The sequence below is a fragment of the Phycodurus eques genome, chromosome 12, assembly GCF_024500275.1.
Source record: "Phycodurus eques isolate BA_2022a chromosome 12, UOR_Pequ_1.1, whole genome shotgun sequence".
NCBI lineage: Eukaryota > Metazoa > Chordata > Actinopteri > Syngnathiformes > Syngnathidae > Phycodurus > Phycodurus eques.
The window spans coordinates 24308293-24330766 of record NC_084536.1 but is presented as its reverse complement, the minus strand read 5'-3'; the positions used below and the strand labels follow the sequence as shown (position 1 = coordinate 24330766).

At 42.1% G+C, this 22474-nt stretch overlaps 1 protein-coding gene across 3 annotated transcripts in view; it reads left to right on the top strand.

The window, feature by feature from the left end:
• LOC133411026 (inactive dipeptidyl peptidase 10-like) overlaps window positions 1–22474 on the top strand; it is a 57726-nt gene that overhangs the window by 9439 nt on the left and 25813 nt on the right. For 2 of the 3 annotated variants that reach the window (XM_061692820.1, XM_061692823.1), the window contains exons 2-5: window positions 10058–10169; window positions 13403–13498; window positions 20535–20629; window positions 20757–20831. In XM_061692820.1, the coding sequence (XP_061548804.1) occupies window positions 10058–10169; window positions 13403–13498; window positions 20535–20629; window positions 20757–20831 (378 nt within the window). Of the gene's footprint in view, window positions 1–10057; window positions 10170–13402; window positions 13499–20534; window positions 20630–20756; window positions 20832–22474 lie in introns of those variants that run through there. The other variant, XM_061692821.1, reaches the window with a different exon arrangement.

Sequence of the window (22474 nt, the reverse complement as noted above, 5' to 3'; positions counted from 1 at the left end):
ATGATGCGCTTCGAAGGGGATATCCGCAGCGTGTCCTTTGGATGGATGAGTTTATGCACTTGGGCCTGGATTTCCTGTCCCGCTCGTTCCCATCTATCCGATGTTTCTTCCTGGTGATCTTAAATTCACTGGCAGAGATATCAAAGGCTGCAGTCAGGAGATAGTCCATCGAAAAACACATCCAAAGCCTATCTCAATTTCTCCCCCAAGAGGCCCGAATTCCACCTCTGAGGCTTAATGCTGCATTTTGAACATTGCCAGAAATACAAAATTGATCTCGGAAGCTTTCAAGTAGCACAGTTTTTGATGTCGTTTACCTCACTATTGCCCAATTTAACAGTGTAAATTTATAATAATAATAATAATAATAATAATAATAATAACAGCGGAATAGTGGGTGACTGGTTACCACATCCGCCTCACAGTTCTGAGGACCGAGGTTCAAATCCCGCACACCGGTTTCCTCCCACATCCCAAAAACATGCGTGATTGGTTGATTGAAGACTCTAAATTGCCAGTAGGTGTGAATGTGAGTGCTAATGGTTGTTTGTTTATACTGTATGTGCCCTGCGATTGGCTGGCGACCAGTTCAGGGTGTATTAGATATTTTTGGGGTAAAAAAAAAAATGCACTGCATGCTTTCGGTGACATTTTTTGTTTGCATTTCATTTAGAAGCATTGTTTTATACAAACAAAATGGATTTGAACCTGCCAACAGCACAATTCATAAAACAGAGCTGTGTTGCGATTCTTGTGATAACTGGTGTGCTTGACAAATGATGACAGGCAGTGTATACAGGCATACTGTACCAGCCAAAGTTTTGGAGTGAGATTCTTATAGTAGAGTTCCCCCCAAATTTTTTTTTGTTATCTATACCACGTCTTTGTGGGACTCGCGGAAAGAGTTGTCCGTCTAATACACCAAAATACAGGTCTTGAGCTGATTGTCCTGATAGTACACGTAAACAAGTATGTCTGTTCCTACCGCCGCCATTATGAGCTCAGTATTTCTAAAATCCTGGTCACAGCCCTGACTGCAGCATTGTTATACTGAAGATAAATATCGCTATAGATGTGTTGTGATATGCTATAAAATATGGCGATGGGAAGCTTATTTTGTCCACACCTAAGACTTACATTACATATTCTCACCTGGAGAATCAAAACTTAGAGACAGAAATGCGAATCACATGTTCGATCAAAAACTTGTATCACTAAGGGAAACTATGCTTTATGTTGACATAGCTTGGGGGTTGATGCGCCATAATGATATTTTAATCGCTACACTCTACAATGAGACAGTCGGTTAGGGTGAGGAAGGTAGTCTTTTTTCCCCCCCCCTCTATTATTTGTAATGAATAAAGGTAGCTTATTGTATTGTGTGATGCAGGTCTGTTAATTTACAGTACCATAAGGATTCTCCTAGTGGTACAGGCACATATTTTTGTCTCTTATTGGGTTTTTGCAATCCTGAAAAGCATTTCAGTCAGAGTAAATTAGTTCATGATTTCTTTAATACACAGTGGTGCCTCAAGATACAAGTGACCAGACTTAGGAGTTTTTGGAGATACAAGCTCTAGATTGGACACATTTTTGCGTTGACTTGTGAGCCTAAAATTGAGAGATGAGTGTTGTATGGAGGTAGGAGGCTCCACTCACTTGACAACAAGCAGTACTTTGGCTGATATAATTGTTAAATATTCTTCAAAAAAAGAGGCTTCAAGCTGAACATTGCCCTTACCAGTTGGCATTTACTTGAAAACTAACTATAAAACAAAAAGAATGACACGTGTATTTGAAACAACCGCTCTTGGACACTTGGGGGAAGAGAGGGGCGGAAGTGTCAACCAATCACCACCTGGTGGTGAGTTGGCTCCGACCTGGCAGACACAAACGGTCTCCTGGGAACATCTGGCAGAGTCCCCTGTTAGAAGGATCTTCAACTCCCACCTCCGGCAGAACGTCACCCACATCCCGGGGGGAGGCGGGGAACATTGAGCCCGAGTGCACCATGTTCCGCGACTCCATTGTTGAGGCTGCCAACTGGAGCTTTGGCCGAAAGGTGGTTGGTACCTGTCGTCACGGCGGACATCAGCGGTAAGAAATGCTGGAAACTGACAAAGGAGTCCTATTGGGCCTTTTTGGCCTGTGGGACTTAGGAGGCATCTGATGGGTACCGGTTGGCCAAGCAGAGCGCAGCTTTGGTGGTTGCTGAAGCCAAAACTCGGGCGTGGAAGAAGTTCGGTGAGTCCCTGGGGAACAACTTTCAGATGGCTTCGAGGAAATTCTGGTCCACCATCCGCCGTCTCAGGAGGGGTAAGCAGCGCGCCATAAATACTGTGTATGGTGGGGATGGGGCTATCTTTGTGGTTGAAATCACCGAGGTGGTTAAAAAGCTCCTCAGTGGCTGGTGGATGAGATCCGCGGAGTTCATGAAGACTCTAGATGATGTGGGGCTGTCCTGGTTAACACGCCTCTGCAACATCGTGTGGACATTGCGGACAGTGCGTCTGGATTGGCAGACCAGGGTGATGGTCCCCCTTTTTTAAGAAGGGGGACCGGAGGGTCTGTTCCTATCGGGGCATCACACTCCTCAGCCTCCTTGGTAAGGTCTATTCAGGGGTTCTGGATAGGAGGGTCTGTCAGGAAATCGAATTTCAGATTGAGGAGGAACAGTGTGGTTCTTGTCCTGGCCGTGGAATAGCTGTTCGGTCCCTGTACGAACGGTGTCAGAGTTTTGGTCCGCATTGCCGGTACTAAGTTGTATGCGTTTCAATTGAGAGTTGGACTCTGCCAAGGTTGCCCTTTGACACCGAGTCTCTTCATTACTTTTATGAACAGAATTTTTAACCACAGCCGCGGTGTTGAGGGGGTCTGATTTGGTTTCAGTATTACGTTTCTGCTTTTTGCAGAAGATGTGGTTCTGGTGCCTTCGTCAAGCCGTGATCTTTAACTCTTGCTGGAGCGGTTCACAGTCGAGTGTGAAGCGGCTGGGATGAAAATCAGCACCTCCAAATCTGAGGCCATGGTCCTCAGTCAGAAAAGGATGGAGTCACCTCTCCGGGTTGAGGAAGAGATCCTTCCCTCAAGTGGAGGAGTTCAAGTATTTCGGGGTCTTTTACACGAGTGACGGAAGAATAGAGCAGGAGATCGACAGGTGGATCGGTGCAGTATGTGCAGTGATGCGGACTCTGTATCCCTCTGTTCTGGTGAAGAGGAAGCTGAGCCAAAAGAGGAAGCTCTTGATTTGAACTTGTGGGACTGTACTTTGTTTTTTTTTTAGATGCAGTCAGTTATTCCCATATTCCAATATTCTTTTGATACTACCTTAGATGTGAGTGTGGCCTGCTATTGGCAACGAGACCAGCAACAAGATGCCTCTCTATTCCACTGAGGACTATCACAAACTGCTACAGAGGATGTCGATCCTGTAAGCGAAAATCCACCGTTTTGAAGTGCATGTGGATGGAAATGGACAGTCAGAGAATGAAAGCGCTCAACCGATGTCTCAAAATGGTGAGCAGAAATGTGCTAACAGACAGCCATTTAGCTCAACAAAGAGGATGGATGTGGACTGTGGAAATGGGAATGGATCATCCAGGACTTCTCCCTGGAATTTACAGGGAGCAGAGCCCAAAGATATGGGACAACATCTAAAAGGGAGGACAAAACACCACCAGATTACCAAGTAATCAGGCTGGCCTGCGTTGCGTGCTTCTTCAACCCCGAGTGAGCAGGCGTGGATGGTCGCTACAGAGAAGGGCAAGAAAAGAGGATGCGAGTCAATGCAAAACATTGACATCAGACTTACAAATAGCTTTGAGCCACTTTTACAAGACCCTGTCCAAGAATGCTCATCCCCGAGCACAACTGAAAGGTATGAAATTAAATCATACAAGAAGAAAATGGCACCCTAAAGGTTAATAGTTGGTGATGGAGCTGTCAAGGATGTGAAACGTTTTTGCAGTGAGAAGAACACCAAAGTAGGCGGCACGGTGGACGACTGGTTAGCACATTCGCCTCACAGTTCTGAGGCCCGGGGTTCAAATCCCGCCTGTGTGGAGTTTGCATGTTCTCCCCGTGCCTGTGTGGGTTTTCTCCGGGCACTCCGGTTTCCTCCCACATCCCAAAAACATGCACGGTAGGTGAATTGACGACTCTAAATTGTCCGTAGGTCTGAATGTGAGTGCAAATGGTTGTTTGTTTATATGTGCCTGAGATTGGCTGGCGCCCAGTTCAGAGTGTACTCCGCCTCTCGCCCGAAGAGAGCTGGGATAGGCCCCAGCACGCCCGTGACCCTAGTGAGGAAAAGCGATACAGAAAAGGATGGATGGATATATATATATATATATATATATATATATATAATAATTGCAAAGACTCTCAAGGTCGAGGGTGGGTCTTTGAGTAAGGGTCCAACAACGGGTGCCTTGAAAGCGGGTACAGCGCCAGAGGAGAGTGATACATTTATAATATTGAAGATTGAAGGTCCTAAGATAATAAACAGCTCTTTAATGAGTTTCCCAGGAAGAGGCTCGAGCAAGCATCTTGTCTTTGCTGAACTAACGACTTTTGTGAGTCCGTCAAGGGATACCTCCTCAGAATGAAAGCGAATAGGCGGACGGGTATCCACAAAGCTGCTCATATTAGTCTCAGTGATCGAAGAATTCAACCCTGTTTGCGGCACGGTGTCCTTAATGGTGCCCTTAATCTCATTCCTAAACTTGTAAAAAAAATCCCAACTTTTGCAGCCTTCCAGATAGAGGGCAATGAGCATGTTGAAAAAGAGCAAAAAAGCAACTAGGTACATTATAACATGAACAGCAATTAAAAAATATATATTTCCAGACCATTTGGACCAGCACTGCTACATTTTCATTGGTTTTATGAATATTTCCCCCCCCAGAATTGTCTGGGATTATTGTGGTGACGAGAGAGACTGTCACGATAATAGATTTAGCATTTCTATATTTTGTTTAACACACATTTCTTAAATACCTATAGGCTTCCCAATCGGCAGGGTCTTCCGATGCCCAAGCTTTATCCCGTTGCTTAAAAAGATCTAAAAGCTCTGAAGAGATTATGGGTAGATGTCTGCCTTTAAATCTAAGTGTTTTAAAAGGAGCATATTTATTAATTACACAGTAACATTTGAAATCAAAGAAAGTCCAAGCATCTTCAGCATTGGGAATTAACTGAAAACAATCCCAAACACAAACACAGATTACAATAGAGTGGTCACTGAAGCCGTCTGACATAATGGCAAATATAATAATTCTCTCAGGGTAGAAACAAGAATGCAGTCCAAGAGAGAAGATGAGCAATCGTCAACTCTCGTAAACTCATATTTACAGTACGAAATAGATTTATGTCTTAAATGGAATGGTCAAGCCAGTTTCTATTGAAGTCGCCCAAAATTAGAGTCATTTCATGATGGCTACCCAGGAAGTCAGTGGTTGACAACATATTTTTAGTTGAGTCAACTATTTTTGTATTATCAGGAAACTTTATAGTGACAAAAAGACATTAAAAATTAATTAGATCTAGCATAGAGTAATACGCTCAGATTGGATGAAACATATGCGGCCACTCCACCTTCTTCTACATTGTGCAATATTTTGTCTTAAATAGGAAGTTGTATTGATGCGCACGGTGGAAGACTGGTTAGAGCGTCTGCCTCACAGTTCTGAGGAGCGGTGTTCAATCCCCGGCCCCGCCTGTGTGGAGTTTGCATGTTCTCCCCGTGCCTGCGTGGGTTTTCTTCGGGCACTCCGGTTTCCTCCCACATCCCAAAAACATGCCAGCTAGGTTAATCGAAGTCTCTAAATTGCCCGTAGGTGTGACTGTGAGTGCGAATGGTTGTTTGTTTATGTGTGCCCTGCGATTGGCTAGCAACCAGTTCAGGGTGTACCCCGCCTCTCGCCCGGAGATAGCTGGGATCGGCTCCAGCACGCCTGCGACCCTTGTGAGGATGATCCATTTTTCCATTCCTTGGAAAATGGATGGATGGATGGATGGGTATCAAAAGTTGTTTTGTGATATTAAATATACTTACAGGTATTTTTGTATGAATTGTAACCGAAGTTTGAAGTGACTGAATTGGAAGTCTTGGAGAAGAGGCATATAAGCTGTTTTGTTTGATTGAACTTATTTCAAGTGTGTGGCAATTGGATGCATTTGCCCATCCTGTGCAGCACTATGTTTAAAACTTGGGACAGCACACCCGAAAAACTGCCAGCACCAATGGCTAGAATGCACGGAATTGACCCAGACGCAAGGAAATGCAGAGTTGAAAGGACTTTTCCCTCATTAATGTACACACAGCTCCCCGTATTGACAGACAAAAAAAACGTAATTGTTGCAATGTTTGCCCTTTTTTAAAAAAAGAAAAATTGAAATATCACACAGCCAGAAGTATTCAGACCCTTTCCTGTGACACTCATATATTGAACTCGAGTGCGGTTCATTTCTTTTGATCATCCTTGAGATGGTTCGACACCTTCATTGGAGTCCAGCTGTGTTTGATTATACTGATTGGACTTGATTAGGAAAGCCACACACCTGTCTATCTATATAAGACCTGACAGCTCACAGTGCTTGTCAGAGCAAATGAGAATCATGTGGTCAAAGGAACTGCCTGAAGAGCTCAGAAACAGAATTGTGGCAAGGCTCAGATCTGGCCAAGGTTACAAAAGAATTTCTGCTGTACTTAAGGTTCCTAAGAGCACAATGGCCTCCAGAATCCTTAAATGGAAGACGTTCGGGACGACCGGAACCATTCCTAGAGCTGGCCGTCCGGCCAAACTGAGACCTCTCTCAGCCTTGGTGAGAGAGGTCAAGAAGAACCCAAAGATCACTGTGGAGAATATGAGTGCGAATGAGTGTCTGTTCCCCTCCACTCCCCCCAAAGTCAGCTGGGATAGGCTCCAGCTCACCCAACCATGATCCTAAGAGAGAACAAGTCATAGTTTAGAAAATTCCTGGCTGGATAGAATCAGAATCATCTTTCAGTCCTTTTGTCAAAGGAGACTGAAGCTGCAATTCATAGTTTAGTGTTTGAATAAAAATTAATAATATTTTGAGGGAAAAGAAACTGATCAACACCACCCTATAACTATTGATGGAAGAAAAACGGAGCAATTTGTTGCTGCTCGGCTCACCTCCAGTCAACAACTGCACCAAGCCGTTCTCCGTAGATCTGCTCTTATCTGAAACCGATTTTCATGCTACGCTGGAGGACACTGTTTTGCAGCTCCTCTGCAGCCCAAGCACTTAGCCTGTCAACATAAAGGCGCGGTGGTTCAATGGAGATTAATTATGATGCTGTTGTCAACAGGGTGGTCAGGCTAATGAGATGTGCTGCATGGTGAGGGGGAGGTTTACATAATCTGAGAAAATGTCAGTGCGAGTCTTTTCTGCGTTTACCTCAGCATGATACTTTTTGGTGATAAATCACTTCCCTATGTGACTTCGATAACGAATTCACCTTTAAATGGTGATTCACCTCTGCCAAAAATATCAATACTGATCGTACAAGTATTTTTCCTTTCTCCACCACTTATCTTTTCTGGAGTCATGAATGAGAAGGGCCAAGTGAATTTTCAGGGCACCTAGAAAAACGTACTTCTGCTGCTCCTACAAAAAGTAGTTCTATAATCAAAAGAGTATTGCACTATGACAGCTAGTAAAGCAGTGCTTCTCAACTGTTGTCACTCTGGGACCCTTTTTCCTGTTGTTGCTAATACGTGACCCGCTTTCATAGAAGTTGAAAACGATGGCGCTACTATATTTTCAAAAATAACCTTTGAAAAGTTCGGTACAGTATATTCTGTTTTGAAACATGCTTACGTGTTCAGAGCGCCTTTCAGAGCATCTTATTATGACACTGGGGATAAGCATGACAGGATCATGTACAAAAATGACTGTGGTAAAAATATCACAACAGCATAAAGTATGGCTACAAATGTCACTGGCAGTCTTGGCAATTGCCTGTTTTGTTTTTTTTAATTAAGAATAATATGCTCCATGTGGGAAATTGGTCTGGGACAGAGGCATGCCGAATACCGCAACCCCCCCCCCCCTCCCAAAAAAAACAAAAACATTTCTGACTTGTCTGTCAAAATAAGGTTGTTGTTTTTTGTTTTTTAAATAAAGGGTAAGTAGAACCTGGAATGCACATTAAACCTTCCACTGTACAGGGGGTCCTTGGTTTGTGAAGCCACAACTATAAAACACCCGCCAGTCGAGAATCAATGTTGTAAAGGGTCTTTTGAATTAAAACGTATGCAAGTACGGCATGACAAGAAGCAGTAAAGTGTCAACGTATTAAAATTTGTGACCATATTCCAGGTGACTGTGTAGAATTTTTCCTTTAATCTCTTCCCTTTTTGCGTAGAATGTTTTGTGTAGATGTAGTAATTTACTGAACAAATGTGTGTGTGTATACAATATATGCACCAGGTGTCTGTTTTCTGTAGAGAGGAAAAGACAACAAGAAGGGAGGGTGTGTCTTTGGGCGTTTCAGCATTCCAATTTGACAGACAGTTCAATTGGGAAAACAAAACAACAAAACAAACAACCTTAAATTTGTTCAACAGACAAAACTGCTGTTCTTCACACAAATCAATGGACACACTTACACTTGGCCGAAAGCAATAATAATAATAGTAGCTACAGATGCGTCTTAATACAACCCCAATTCCAATGAAGTTGGGACGTTGTGTTAAACAGAAATAAAAACTGAATACAAAGATTTGCAAATCATCTTTAACCCATATTTAATTGAATACACTACAAAGGCAAGATATTTCATGTTCAAACTGATCAACTTGATTGTTTTAGCAAATAATCAAGACAACGGGAAGCAGAGCTGGAGGTGGCGGAAATGAAGATGTTGAGGTTCGCTCTCGGAGTGAGCAGGTTGGATAACATTGGAAATGAGCTCATCGGAGGGACGGCCGAGGTTCGATGTTTTGGAGACAAAGTTAGAGAGAGCAGACTTGGATGGTTTGGGCACGTCCCGAGGAGAAATAGTGAGTATATTGGTAGAAGGATGATGAGGATGGAGGAACACCGAGGGCCTCTCAATCTCAAATTTCGGTCACAGTACGTCCCCGTTGAGGGCACTAAATAGGGGATAAGATCGGAGAGCACTCAAAATGGCGACCTGAATATACAGTGCACTTTTTAGAGGATAGGGAGTGACTTCGAACACATTCTTTTTTTTCCTTCGCTCATGTGAGAGGATTGACATATTTGAGTCTCCGTTTCAGGAGTGGCGTGACACCAAGAATGCGCACAGACAAATTTATTGATACACCTATCACAGTGGCTCCTGATTCACTGACAGTTTCCTTTTACTCAACTTTGTATTCATCTGCTTGGATACAGCAGTCTGAGAAAAGCCAGAAAAAAAACATTTGTGGTGGGACTCTTCTGGAAAACAGTCAAGTCAGCAATCTCCCTTATATTGTGGAGGTTACTGTGCCCAACACCGTTTAAGAGCAATGCAAGTAATTTAGAATATTGAACTTTTTTTTGTAGTATTGTAATTTTATGAGCTACTGAATTTGGGACAATTTCAGGATTTGTTTTTGTTTTTAACGTGTAATAATAATCATTACAATAAAAAGACGTGTTTAATGAAACTATAGAATACAGCGGACCCACACCATTTGCTGGGGATAGGGAACGGGCCCGAACGTGATTATCGAAAATCTGCTAATAATTGACGCTCATTATAATTGCCATGAATTTTTTTTCTTCAAATTTAAGCGACAAATACCACGAATAAGCGGCGATTTCCGCGAATAACGGAGTATAAGCTCCCCCCAAAAATCTGCAAATAGGTGAACCCAAGAAAGCTGAACCACGGCAATTCAGGGGCCCTCTGTAGATGAGTTACACTTTTTTAATTGAATTAATGAAACAATGTTTTGGTCATTATTTACAAGACAGAAAAATCTTCCATGATTTGGCACTACAGTAGCCAAAATAGACTGTGGATTGCGACAGTATATTAAAGTATGTTGTATTTAATTGGTTTCTTCTTTTTTAGGATGCTGGGCCTATTGCAGCAGATTGGAACTGGAAGGGCATCGGTATCGCCCTCCTTGTTATTCTGGTAGTGCTTTCCCTCATTGGACTATCGATTGTTCTGCTATCAAAAGGTGAGACTCACAGCACGTATGCTCAAATAATGTTGATAGCATTTAGGCATTGTTTACACGGGGGCGGCAATCGGGCCCCTGGGGATTGTTCTGCCTGTCAGGCAACTTTTAGTCCATTTATACATACAGACTCTTACTTTGAAACTTCAAGCTTCAAAAAGACCTGCAATTAGCAGGTACTGTTGTCACAAGGAAAACAGTGAGTCATGTACTCCGCCACCATGGCCTGTATGCACGGTCACCACGTAAAGACCCCATGGCTGGAAAAAAAAAGCATGTCAAAGCTCGTTTAAAGATTCCTGGACAAGATTTGGAAAAGCCAGTTAAATACTGGGAGAATATAGTCTGTAGTCTATAGTCGATTATAATGGTCGTCTATTATCGGCAGATTTGTGCTATTCGGGGTCGGGCCAGATCCCTGATACAATGACAGTACTACCACTACCCGCCCCGAGTGTGGGAGGTGGGCCCCCTAACCCGGCAGGGACAAAACCCCCACAGCAGACCACACAGCCCGCAGGGGACACACCCGGCCCCCACAGACGCCGGAACCGCAAACACAGAGACGAGAGAAGAAGAGGCCCACTCCATGCATGTGTCCTCTCACCGTGCAAACCGATCTAAAATGGGTGGGAAAATAAAAAGAAATACATAAATATAATAATAATAACCTCAACAACAAAGAATACAAAATTCCAAAGTTTCACACTGTGAAGAAGATAGTCTTGTTATTGTCAAATGGCACCCTACCCAGGCAAGGGAAGCAAGAGTCGACATTTAGCATGTTGAGGAAAGGTGACCAGCTATCTACATATATATGTGTAATTGATTTTTTCGTTCTGCTGATATTTTTTCGAACGCAATATATTCTATGATGAGATTTAGCCACTGATTGATGTTAATAGCCTGTTTGTTTTTCCAGTTTAATAGAATTTATTTTCTTAGCGGTAGCTACCACGACAAGTTATGATTGTGAATATTTACTAGGGAGGTCGATTATGCTTAAGTCGCCAAATATGCACAACCTTGGGGGAAGTAGAATCCTGAAATTCAAAATGTAAGAGAGTTTTTGTGTAACCGAAGACCAAAAGCATTGAATTGGTGCGCATTCCCATATAGCATTAAAACAGATGGCTGGGGTATTTTTGGTGCATTGCACGCATATATTAGATGGAGAGAAGCCCATTTTATGCATAGTGTACTGAGTAAAGTGTGTTCTATGGAGCACTTTATATTGTAGAAACTGTAGATTTGTATTGTTACAAATTTGTATCCAGTAGCTACGGTCAGCGGACATGGAATGGTCTTCTTCCCATTTGGTGATTGGTAAGTGCATTGATTTTTAGTACGTGAAACTAATTTATAAACTTATGAGAGATTTCTTTCACTTTGCGGGAGAAGCTTCACTATTTGCTTGACAAACTACGGCAGTTCGAGGGTGCTATGGAGTGTTCGTATACCTTTTTTTATTGCTGCTTTTCATTTATTGTATTGAAGAATATTTCCGCCTGATATTTGGAATTCTTGGAACAGTTCATCACGTGTCCTAAAACATTATTCTTAAATAGTTGTTGTAGGTGGTCAATTCCATGATCTTCTCATGTACTAAAATGAAGGGTTATATTATTCAATTCAAAATCTGAATCTTTCCACATCAAAAGATGCAATTCTTTTGACACACACACACACACACACACACACACACACACACACACATATATATATATATATACGCACTCACATATATATATATAAATATATATATGTGAGTGTGTGTGTGTGTGTGTATATGTACTGTAAGTATTGAACAATGATGGGAGAATATCAGAGAGATAATTGGAAATTTTGTAGGTGCAAGAGCTACAGATGGGGTTTGACTGGAATCCCCATGGAGCATGATGTTTGCAGATGATCTTCAGTAAAAGCAGGGAGCAGCTGGAGAAACAGTTAGAAAGATGGAGGCATGCGCTGAAAAGCAGACGAATGAAGATTAGCCGAAGTAAGACAGAATATATTTGCATGAATGAGAGGGCTGGTGGGGGAAGAGTGAGGCTACAGGGAGAAGAGATAGCAAGGGTGGAGGACTTTAGATACTTGGGGTCAACCGTCCAGAGCAACGGTGAGTGTGGTCAGGAAGTGAAGAAACGGGTCCAAGCAAGTTGGAACGGGTGGAGGAAGGTGTCAGGTGTCTTATGTGACAGAAGAGTCTCTGCTAGGATGAAGGTTAAAGTTTATAAAACAGTAGTGAGGCCAGCCATGATGTACGGATTAGAGACAGTGGCACTGAAGAGAAAACAGGAAGCAGAGATGGAGGTGGCGGAAAGGAAGATGTTGAGGTTCGCTCTAGGAGAGACCAGGTTGGATTGGATGAGAAATGAGCTCTTCAGAGAGACAGCTAAGGTTAGATGTTTTGGAGACAAAGTTAGAGAGAGCAGACTTGGATGGTTTGGACACGTCCAGACTAGAAATAGTGAGTATATTGGTAGAAGGGTGATGAGGATGGAGCTGACAGGCATGAGCGACAGAGGAAGACCGAAGAGAAGGTTGCTAGATGGAGTGAGGTAAGACGAGGGCAATTGATGTGAGAGAGGAGGATGGAGGCGATAGGCTTACAAGAAAAAGGATGACACACTGTGGTAGAAGGAAAGAAAAAGAAGGTGTTAGTGTGAGAGTTAATACTGCTGATAATGATTTCCTTCCCTTGGGGAATAGGAAATGTATAGTTCTACCTATGAGTCAATGGACCTTAGTCTAATCTGTCAGAAAAAAGGGGTCACTATACCTGAACAAAACAGGTGGTAGAATGTTGTGGTCCCTTACGTATGTGGTTTGTCAGAGAAACCGAGGGATTTCAGACAAAATCAGACAAAAACTTGGACAAACTCTCCATCCAAACAGTGCAGTGACCTCTACAGTGGAGAGACAAGCAACCTCGATACAAATGTAGAGCACAACATAGAAGGGCAGCCTCTTCAGGTCCAGACTCTGGAATTCATTTGCATCTCAAAGAGATTTTTGTTTCTTTTTTTGAGGAAAGCAATGTCAACATGTTGTACTTTGAGGACACATAATTCACATGTGACCGTCCATTATACAGAATAAAGCAACGAGGGACATAACTAATGCACACATATATACAGTATGTTTTTTTATGATTATTATAATTATTATCTTTACTCTGGCAGTTGTTTTTAGACTTGATTCAGCTGATGGACCAATTTTATTTTGTGTAGAAGACCGTGGAAATTGTTTGGGATCACAGTTGACACTGGATGACATCTTCCAAAGGAACTTCCAAATACAAGATCCTGAAGCAAAGTGGATCAGTGGTACGTAGACATTTTAAAGAACTGCATGCTATGTTTTATGTAATAAAATATAGTGTGGAAAGTTCACAGGTTGATTTCGCTCCTCGTGTGTGTAAAGGTAAAAATAGAACAATGTCTAAACCGAAGGAGAAGAAGGATGATTGGTAGAATAACATGATCCAATAAGTACATTATGTTCATGTGTCTGTGTCGATTTGTCACTCATTCAGGTACTAGTAATACACAACTGAATGCACACGGATTGCAGCAAATTGAAGTGGCTCGCCTAGAGAGCCTAAATGAAATTGTGCGAATGCAGAGCATTCACGTTATGCTACCAATATTTTTCCACTTATTTTTATTCCGTGTTTTTCGTCCTTCGCCATTTTACATCCGATTCACACCGTTCCAAGTTCAACATGTACGTATGTATGCTATTACTTATCTAAGCCGCAAAATGTTCACATTTCCCATAATTCCACTTTTTACGTCGAAGAATTCCCCACTCATTCCCAACGAAACACATTCTTATCGTTGCCATTTAAAATTCAAAATGTTCAGCTCATTCAATTAACCTTGGGACCGATTTTCAACATTCAAAAAATTCCCACCCACCAAACATTCCAGATTTTTCACCCACAAAATTGCCGTACTATGACATATTCACCTTTAGTCCCTCCTCCTTCAACATTTCTCGTCCTATTCAGACCATTTAAACTCCAAAACCTTTTCAACATTCCAGATTCCACATTTCCACCGAATTGTTTCCACCTTTTGATGAACGTTTTGTATTATCACATTCTACTATATTCCCTCCTGCTTCAACATGTCCCGACCAATTGCAACCATTTCAACTATGTCCTAATTTCCTTATACCAAAAATTCAAAAATCTCAACATTTTCAAATTTTTCCACCTTTTCATGCACAAAATTCCCATATTTGGCATATTCCACATGAATCCCTCCTGCTTCAACATTCGAACCGTTTCAGCTTCGTGTTCAGCTCATTCAAGCCATCCTGTAAACCACTCCCATTCCCAAAGTTTCTCAAATTTTCAAAATAAAAGCTTGTAATTCAAAATGTTTACAAATTTACCTGCAGTTTCCTTATTTTTCAACCGATTTGAACCGTAACTTCGCGTTCAGCTCATTCAAGCCATCCTGTGAACCACTCCCATTTCACAAATCTTCAAAATAAAAGCATGTAAATCACATTTTTTTTTACAAATTTACCGAGTTTCCTTATTTCTCAACCGATTCGAAACGTTCCAACTTCAATGTGTTCAGCTCATTCAAGTCATCTCATAAAGTATCCCAAATTGCTGAAATTTCTTATGATTTCAAGGTAAAAGCCTGAAATTCTAAATTTTTACAAACTTACTTATAATTTCCTTGTTTCTCAAGCAATTCCAACTGTTTCAACTTCAACGTTGAGCTCAATCAAGCCATCCTGTGAACTACTCCAAGTTGCTAAAATCTGTCGATGAAATAAATATGTTAGCAGTGTGGGAGGTTTTTGTGGTGTTTCATACAGACAACAAGAAAGCCATTTGCAAGAGGTGCAAAACTCAAGTACCTCAAGTACCTCGTGGGGGAATGACATTCCTGCTTCCTTCAAGTCCAACCAGTGGGGTCTGATAGGAAACATTAAAAATCCTGGAAGCATTTGAGGAGCTCTCAAGGGCAATAATCTCATCCACCGCATCTGCCTCTGATGTGATCACATCCGTGATAGCCTTAAAACGGTTCCTGAGCAGAAATGCCCCATCAGATATGGGGTGAGGACCACAAAAGCAGAACTGCTGAGATCTATAACCCAGATATTTGGTGAGAGCCCCTCTAAAGTTTGGCTACTCTGTTAGACCCAAGGTAAGGGGAAGAAAAAGAAAAAAAAAACATTTAGCCTGAAATCATCTCCATCGCCACCCTGATTTGAATAGCGAATGTATGTTCTGTTAATTGCATAAAAATAATTTGAGCAAGCTTATATATTTGTTTACTTTCTTTAAATATGTATACTAATCGATGCTATTCTGCAGAGCTCAAGGCACACACACAGAGGCTGCTTTTAGATCTGCTGGGTGCACAATTACGCCCTGATGTAGCACAAGGACCTGTAGCCAACAACACTGATGAGCCAGCTTAGAAGCTGCCAGGGCCTGGTTCCTTGTCATCGATGATGGGTGAGATCATACAAGAACAAAAGCCAGAGCTGGCGACCCTAGCAGTGTCAGAGTTAAATATCTACCTGTCAGATCCAGTCATCCATTGGGATGCTGACTCACTGGCTTACTGGAGATCCAATCAGGATCGCTTTTCTGCCCTTGCCCCTTGATGGAAAAGTACAGAGAAGGTCAGAAGGAGCTACCTTGTGTCTTTGTGGATCTAGAGAAAGCCTATGACAGAGTACCCAGAGAGGAACTGTGGCACTGCATGCGGAAGTCTGGAGTGGCAGAGAAGTATGTTAGAATAATACAGGACATGTACGAGGGCAGCAGAACAGCGGTGAGGTGTTCTGTAGGTGTGACAGACGAATTTATGGTGGAAGTGGGACTGCATCAGGGATCAGCCCTGAGCCCCTTCCTGTTTGGAGTGGCGATGGATAGGCTGACAGATGAGGTTAGACTGGAATCCCCGTGGACCATGATGTTTGCAGATGACATTGTGATCTACAGTCAAAGCAGGGAGCAGGTGGAGGAACAGTTAGAAAGATGGAGGCATGCAATAGAAAGCAACAAAGATGTTGAGGTCCGCTCTCGGAGTGACCAGGTTGGATAAAATTAGAAATGAACTCATCAGAGGGACAGCCAAGGTTCGATGTTTTCGAGACAAAGTTAGCGAGCGCAGACTTTGATGGTTTGGACACGTCCAGTCGAGAAATAGTGAGTATATTGGTAGAAGGATGATGAGGATGGCGCTGCCAGGCAAGAGAAAAGGTTGATGGATGTCGTGAGGGAAGACATGAGGGCAGTTGGTGTTCGAGAGGAGGCTGCAGGAGATAGGCGTGGAAATGGATGACGCGCTGTGACGACCCCTAAAGGGACAAGCCGAAAGGAAAAGAAAAGAAGAAGGACCTAAATCCTTTTGTGATTTATAGACCAGTAGTGGTACTTTAAAATCTATTATAAACCTGACTGAGAGCCAGTGTAAAGACTTTCGAATTGGAGTAATATGCCCGGACCTCTTTCCTCTGGTCAGAACCTGAGCTGCAGTATTCTGAATGAGCTTCAGCTGTTTAATGCTCTTTTCGGGGAGTCCAGTCAGAAAACCATTACAATAGTCAAGTCTAGTTGAGATAAAAGCATGAATTCGCTTCTCCTGGTCTGCCTGGCAGATGCAAGCCTTCACTCTGGATATGTTCTTCAGATGTTAGAAGGCAGTAATTAATTTGATATGACTGTTGAAAGTCAGGTCGGAATCTATCAGTACACCAAGGTTTTGGACTTGGACTTTGGTTTTTAAAGAGAGTGACTCCAGGTATTTACAAACAGCAATCCCCTTTTCTTTATTTTCAAAAACAATTATCTCAGTTTTGTTGTGGTTTCATAGAAGAACATCTTTGATCTCATCTCAAAAGGAGATTTGAGATGGGCTTGCTAACATAGAAGCATGCGGTGTTCTATTTTTTAGCAGAGGCTTAATGACAGCTACTTTAAGAGCTTTAGGAAACTCGCCTGACTGAAGTGAGCAATTGATTTGCTGCAAATCAGATAGCACAGACTTCGCAATATCTTTGAAAAAGTCAGATGGTATTGAGTCAAGACAGCTCATTGATGGTTTCAGCTGCTGAACCGTTTTCTCGACAATTTTTTGGTCAACTGTATAAAATTTTGACATGGTAATAGATTTTTTCCTGGGTGGCTTCAGATGTAGTATTTATCATTTTGCTGATTTGTGTTGATATTTAACCCGATGCATAGTATTTTTCACAAAAATAACAAGCAAATTCATTGTATTTATTTTGTAGGAGTACTGCAACTATCTGATTCAGGGGGCGGGCTGGGGGTAGGGTGGTGGTGGGGGGGGGGGGGGGCGGTTGTAAACCTCAGCAAACAGAACAGAGTCTGAGTCCGAGTGTTGTTGAAGTTTTTACTGATGATTTCAGAAAAGTATTGCTGTCGAGCACTGACTAACGTCTGTAGAGGTCATGGTCAATTTGGAGTTTGTATTTTTCCCACTTACGTTTTGCTTTCTGGTCTTTACCATCATTGTGCTCCTCCACGGTTTTCTTGGTCACCTCAAGATTGTCTTCAGTTTTAATAGGAGTGACAGCATTAATGATATTTGAGGTGAAATTATCCAAAGGTTCATCAACTGTCTCAGCATTCACAGTTTGTGGCACAGCTATGGTCTCCATAAACTTGAACTTGGTGGTACTCTCATTTATGTGCCTTTTCTTCATAGACATAGAGGTTGTCTGAACTTTTGGAAAAATCTGTAATTCAAAAAATACACAAAAATGGTCAGAAATAGCCACATCCTTAATGTCAACTGATAGAATTTCAACATCCTTAGAGATGACTAAAGTCTGACCTTGAGTGTGGGGATTGTAGGTCACTGGGTAATAAATAATCCATCCATCCATCCATCCATTGTACCACTTTATCCTCACAAGGGTCGCGGGCGTGCTGGAGTCTATCCTAGCTGTCATCGGGCAGGAGGCGGGGGGAACACCCTGAACTGGTTGCCAGCAAATCGCAGGGCACATACAAACAAACAATCATTCCCACTCACATTCACACCTACGGGCAATTTAGAGTCTCCAATTCATGCGTGTTTTTGGGATGTGGGAGGAAACCGGAGTGCCCGGAGAAAACCCACGCAGGCACGGGGAGAACATTCAAACTCCACACAGGTGCGGCCTGGGGATTTAATAGCAAAAAGTCCAGATCATAGGTTGAAATTATGTCATTAATCAACAGTGATTTATTACCGGCGGCACGGTGGTCAACTGGTTAGCACCTCACAGTTCTGAGGACTAGGATTCAAGTCCCGGCTGTGTGAAATTTGCATCTTCTCCCTGTGCCTGCGTGGGTTTTCTCCAGGCCCAAAAACATGTGTGGTAGGTTGATTGAAGACTCTAAATTGCCCGTAGGTGTGAATGTGTGTGCGAATGGTTGTTTGTTTATATGTGCCATGTGATTGGCTGGCAACCAGTTCGGGGTGTACCCTGCCTCTCGCCCGAAGATAGCTGGGATAGGCTCCAGCACGCCCGTGACCCTTGTGAGGATAAAGCGGTACAATGGATGGATGGATGGATGATTTATTACCCAGTGACCTGATATTTAACAGAGCTAGTCTCACAGAGATAACTGGAGACAATGATTTGATAGACTCACATTTTATCCTCTCTAAGTTTGTACTTCTACTTTTTTGTACCATATTTCTTCAACTTTCTGTCTGTTGTAATTCCAGGGATGAAAAATCCCTGATCTCCATAGGACTTATTCTGCAAAAGACCCACCCACCATGAAAGATTATTCATGAATGAAGAAGGGGCCCTTCGCATCTTAGTGGATGGTGGTTTCAGGCGAGGGGTCGATGGGAGGAAGATCTTGGCGTGGTGTGGGCTGGAGTCCAATTTTGACAATAGCCTTCACCCTGTCTGTCAGACCTTACTTAACATTTAGACTAGTAGAGAGTGAGTTTTGCATTGGGCTTTGGTCCAATGGGGCAAGAAGGGGTGTAGAAGATTCAAAGTGCTGGCTCGTCTCATCCTCATTCATTTCTCCGATTGGTTGAGTGACACTGATGAATCCCTCTGTGCCTCGTGTCGCCTTATCCCTTGTTCCTCCGATTGTTTAGGGAACAACTGAATTTTTTTGTCCTTCAGCCGTGTCAACAAGGCCAATGTTTTCCTTTCGGCCCACTGAATGACATACACAGTAAAAAATGTTTGCAGCCAATAACTGAGGCCCTGGGTATCAGTTGTGGCTGTGCACCTAGTGTATAATTGTGCTTATTATGTGTTTATTTTATTACTGTTTATCCAATAAAGTGATTACAAGTTCACAACTGACTACCAGCGGGGCCATTACAATACATTCTACCTACTTAGCTAACGAGGTTTACGCTAACTTTTGTCACCAATCATAGATGTTCTGTTATGTAAGCCAGTTCTGCTTTGCAGTGGACAGAAGTGTGAAATGACGCCAACCTTTGGACATTCTGTCTGTTACGCATTCTTTCCTTCTGTCTCGTTACCATCGGACCAACTTACTTCTCTGTCAGTCCGCAGTAACAGTATGGAATAATGATCACTATGAAACTACGATATAGACATTTTGGTTTGTCTTTATTTGTAATCCAATTATTCACTTTATTCGAATAATTGTTGCAACCTGTCAAGAGGTTCTCTTTTTCTGGGTACTCCGGCTGCCTCCCACATTTTCAAAAACATGTTTTTTAGATTAATTGACAACTCTAAATTGTTCATAGATGCACACTGAGACTGACTGGGTGAGAGGTGTGGTACACCCAAGACTGGTCGCCAAAGTAAACTGGAATAGGCTGCAGCTCCCCTACGAACCTTAAAACAACACGCAGTATAGAAAATAGATGGAGGAATGGGTTTAATGGCGTACTCCCAGGAAAGGTTCAGACCTCTGCTGAACTTTGATGAGCCAGTCGGCGTTTCAAGTATGGCTTAGCTAAAGGTTGATTGATAAGCGATTTGCAATTTCTGGTGAGTCTATTGTTGGACCAGTAATTACACGAAACATAACCGATCAGAGTTTAATACCACACAATAATGTCAACCTGAAGGTCACAGGCCATTTTCATAGCAGTTTAGTTGTGGTGTGACAAATATTCCAAATGTAACTATTAGTATGCCACCAAATGCTGCTGATTTTTAACACTTATGCGTTTATACACTATATTGCCAGAAGTATTTGCTCACCTGCCTTAACTCACATATGAACTTTACATGACATCCCATTTCTAATCCATAGGGTTAAATGTGGTTGTTTGGCCATATGAGCCCTGCAATTGACTGGGGACCAGTATGTCGTAATTGATAACAGGCGGCATCGAAAATATCTTCTCTCTCTTTTAGAAAAAGAAATCATCTTTCGAAACTGGGGTGGAGACTTATTGAAAATTAACACAGAGAGCAACCAGACACAGCTCCTGCTGAAAAACACAACTTTTGTAAGTGCCTAATACAGCATTTGCCTTTGTTTTTTTATTATAAAGAAAGGTTGATGGGCTTTTGAAACATTTATAAAAGTCCCTCACGTTCAGATGTTTTGTCTTTCATGTCATGTCCTTTCCATAGTCCACCTTTAAAGCCTCAAAGTTTGCAGTTTCTCCAGACCTGAACTTTATTCTTCTGGGATATGATGTCAAGCAGGTAAGACATTCTTAGTAGTCATGCTGCATACGGATGCTGATAGTGGTGTCTTACTTGGAGCTACTAATACCAGTCCTTTGTAGTTCATGAGCAGGAGCTGTGACTAACATGAATATTTCAGTGTGCCCCAGGGATTTATAGCAAGAGCGCACACAACTACATACTGGACATACTGCAGTAGCCCTGTGAACCTTTGTAGATATTTTACTGTTTATAATCAAATGAAATAAACAATGAGTTACAACCCCAATTCCAATGAAGTTGGGACGTTGTGTTAAACATAAATAAAAACAGAATACAATGATTTGCCAATCATGTTTGACCTATATTTAATTGAATACACTACAAAGACAATATATTTCATGTTCAAACTGATAAACTTGATTGTTTTTAGCAAATAATCATTAACTTGAAATTTTATGGCTGCAACACGTTCCAAAAAAGATGGGACAGGGTCATGTTTACCACTGTGTTACATCACCTTTTCTTTGAACAACATTCAATAAACGTTTGGGAACTGAGGACACTAATTGTTGAAGCTTTGGAGGTGGAATTCTTTCCCATTCTTGCTTGACATACAGCTTCAGATGTTCAACCGTCCAGGGTCTCCATTGTCGTATTTTACGCTTCATAATGCGCCACACATTTTCAATGGGAGACAGGTCTGGACTGCAGGCAGGCCAGTCTAGTACCCGCACTCTTTTACGAAGCCACGCTGTTGTAACACGTGCAGAATGTGGTTTGGAATTGTCTTGCTGAAATAAGCAGGGCCGTCCATGATAAAGACGTTGCTTGGATGGTAGCATATGTTTCTCCAAAACCTGTATTTACCTTTCAGCATTAATGGTACCTTCACCGATGTGTAAGTTACCAATGCCATTGGCACTAACACAGCCCCATACCATCACAGATGCTGGCTCTTGAACTTTGCGTCCATAACAGTCCTTTCTGGGTGTTGTTGATAAATGGCTTTTGCTTTGCATACTAGAGCTTCAAGTTGCACTTATGGATGTAGCGCCAAACTGTATTTATAGACATTGTTTTTTTGAAGTGTTCCTGAGCCCATGTGGTGATATCCTTTATACATTGATGTCGGTTTTTGATGCAGTGCCGCCTGAGGGATCGAAGGTCACGGGCGTTCAATGTTGGTTTTCGGCCTTGCCGCTTACATGCAGTGATTTCTACAAATTTTTTGAAACTTTTGATGATATTATGGACCGTAGATGATGAAATTCCTAAATTCCTTGTAATTGTACGTTGAGGAACATTGTCCTTAAACTGTTCGACTATTTTCTTCACACACAAAGAGGTGTACCTCGCCCCACTTTTTCAGGGAAGCTCCTTTTATAGCCAATCATGGTACCCACCTGTTCCCAATTAGCCTGTTCACCTGTGGGATGTTCCAAACAGGTGTTTGATGAGCATTCCTCAACTTTCTCAGTGTTTTTTGCCACCTGTCCTAGCTTTTTTGGAACGTGTTGCAGCCATAAAATTCTAAGTTAATGATTATTTGCTAAAATCAATCAAGTTGATCAGTTTGAACATTAAATAATTGTCTTTGTAGTGCATTCAAGTACATATAGGTTGAACATGATTTGCAAATCATTGTATTCTATTTTTATTTATGTTTAACACAACATCCC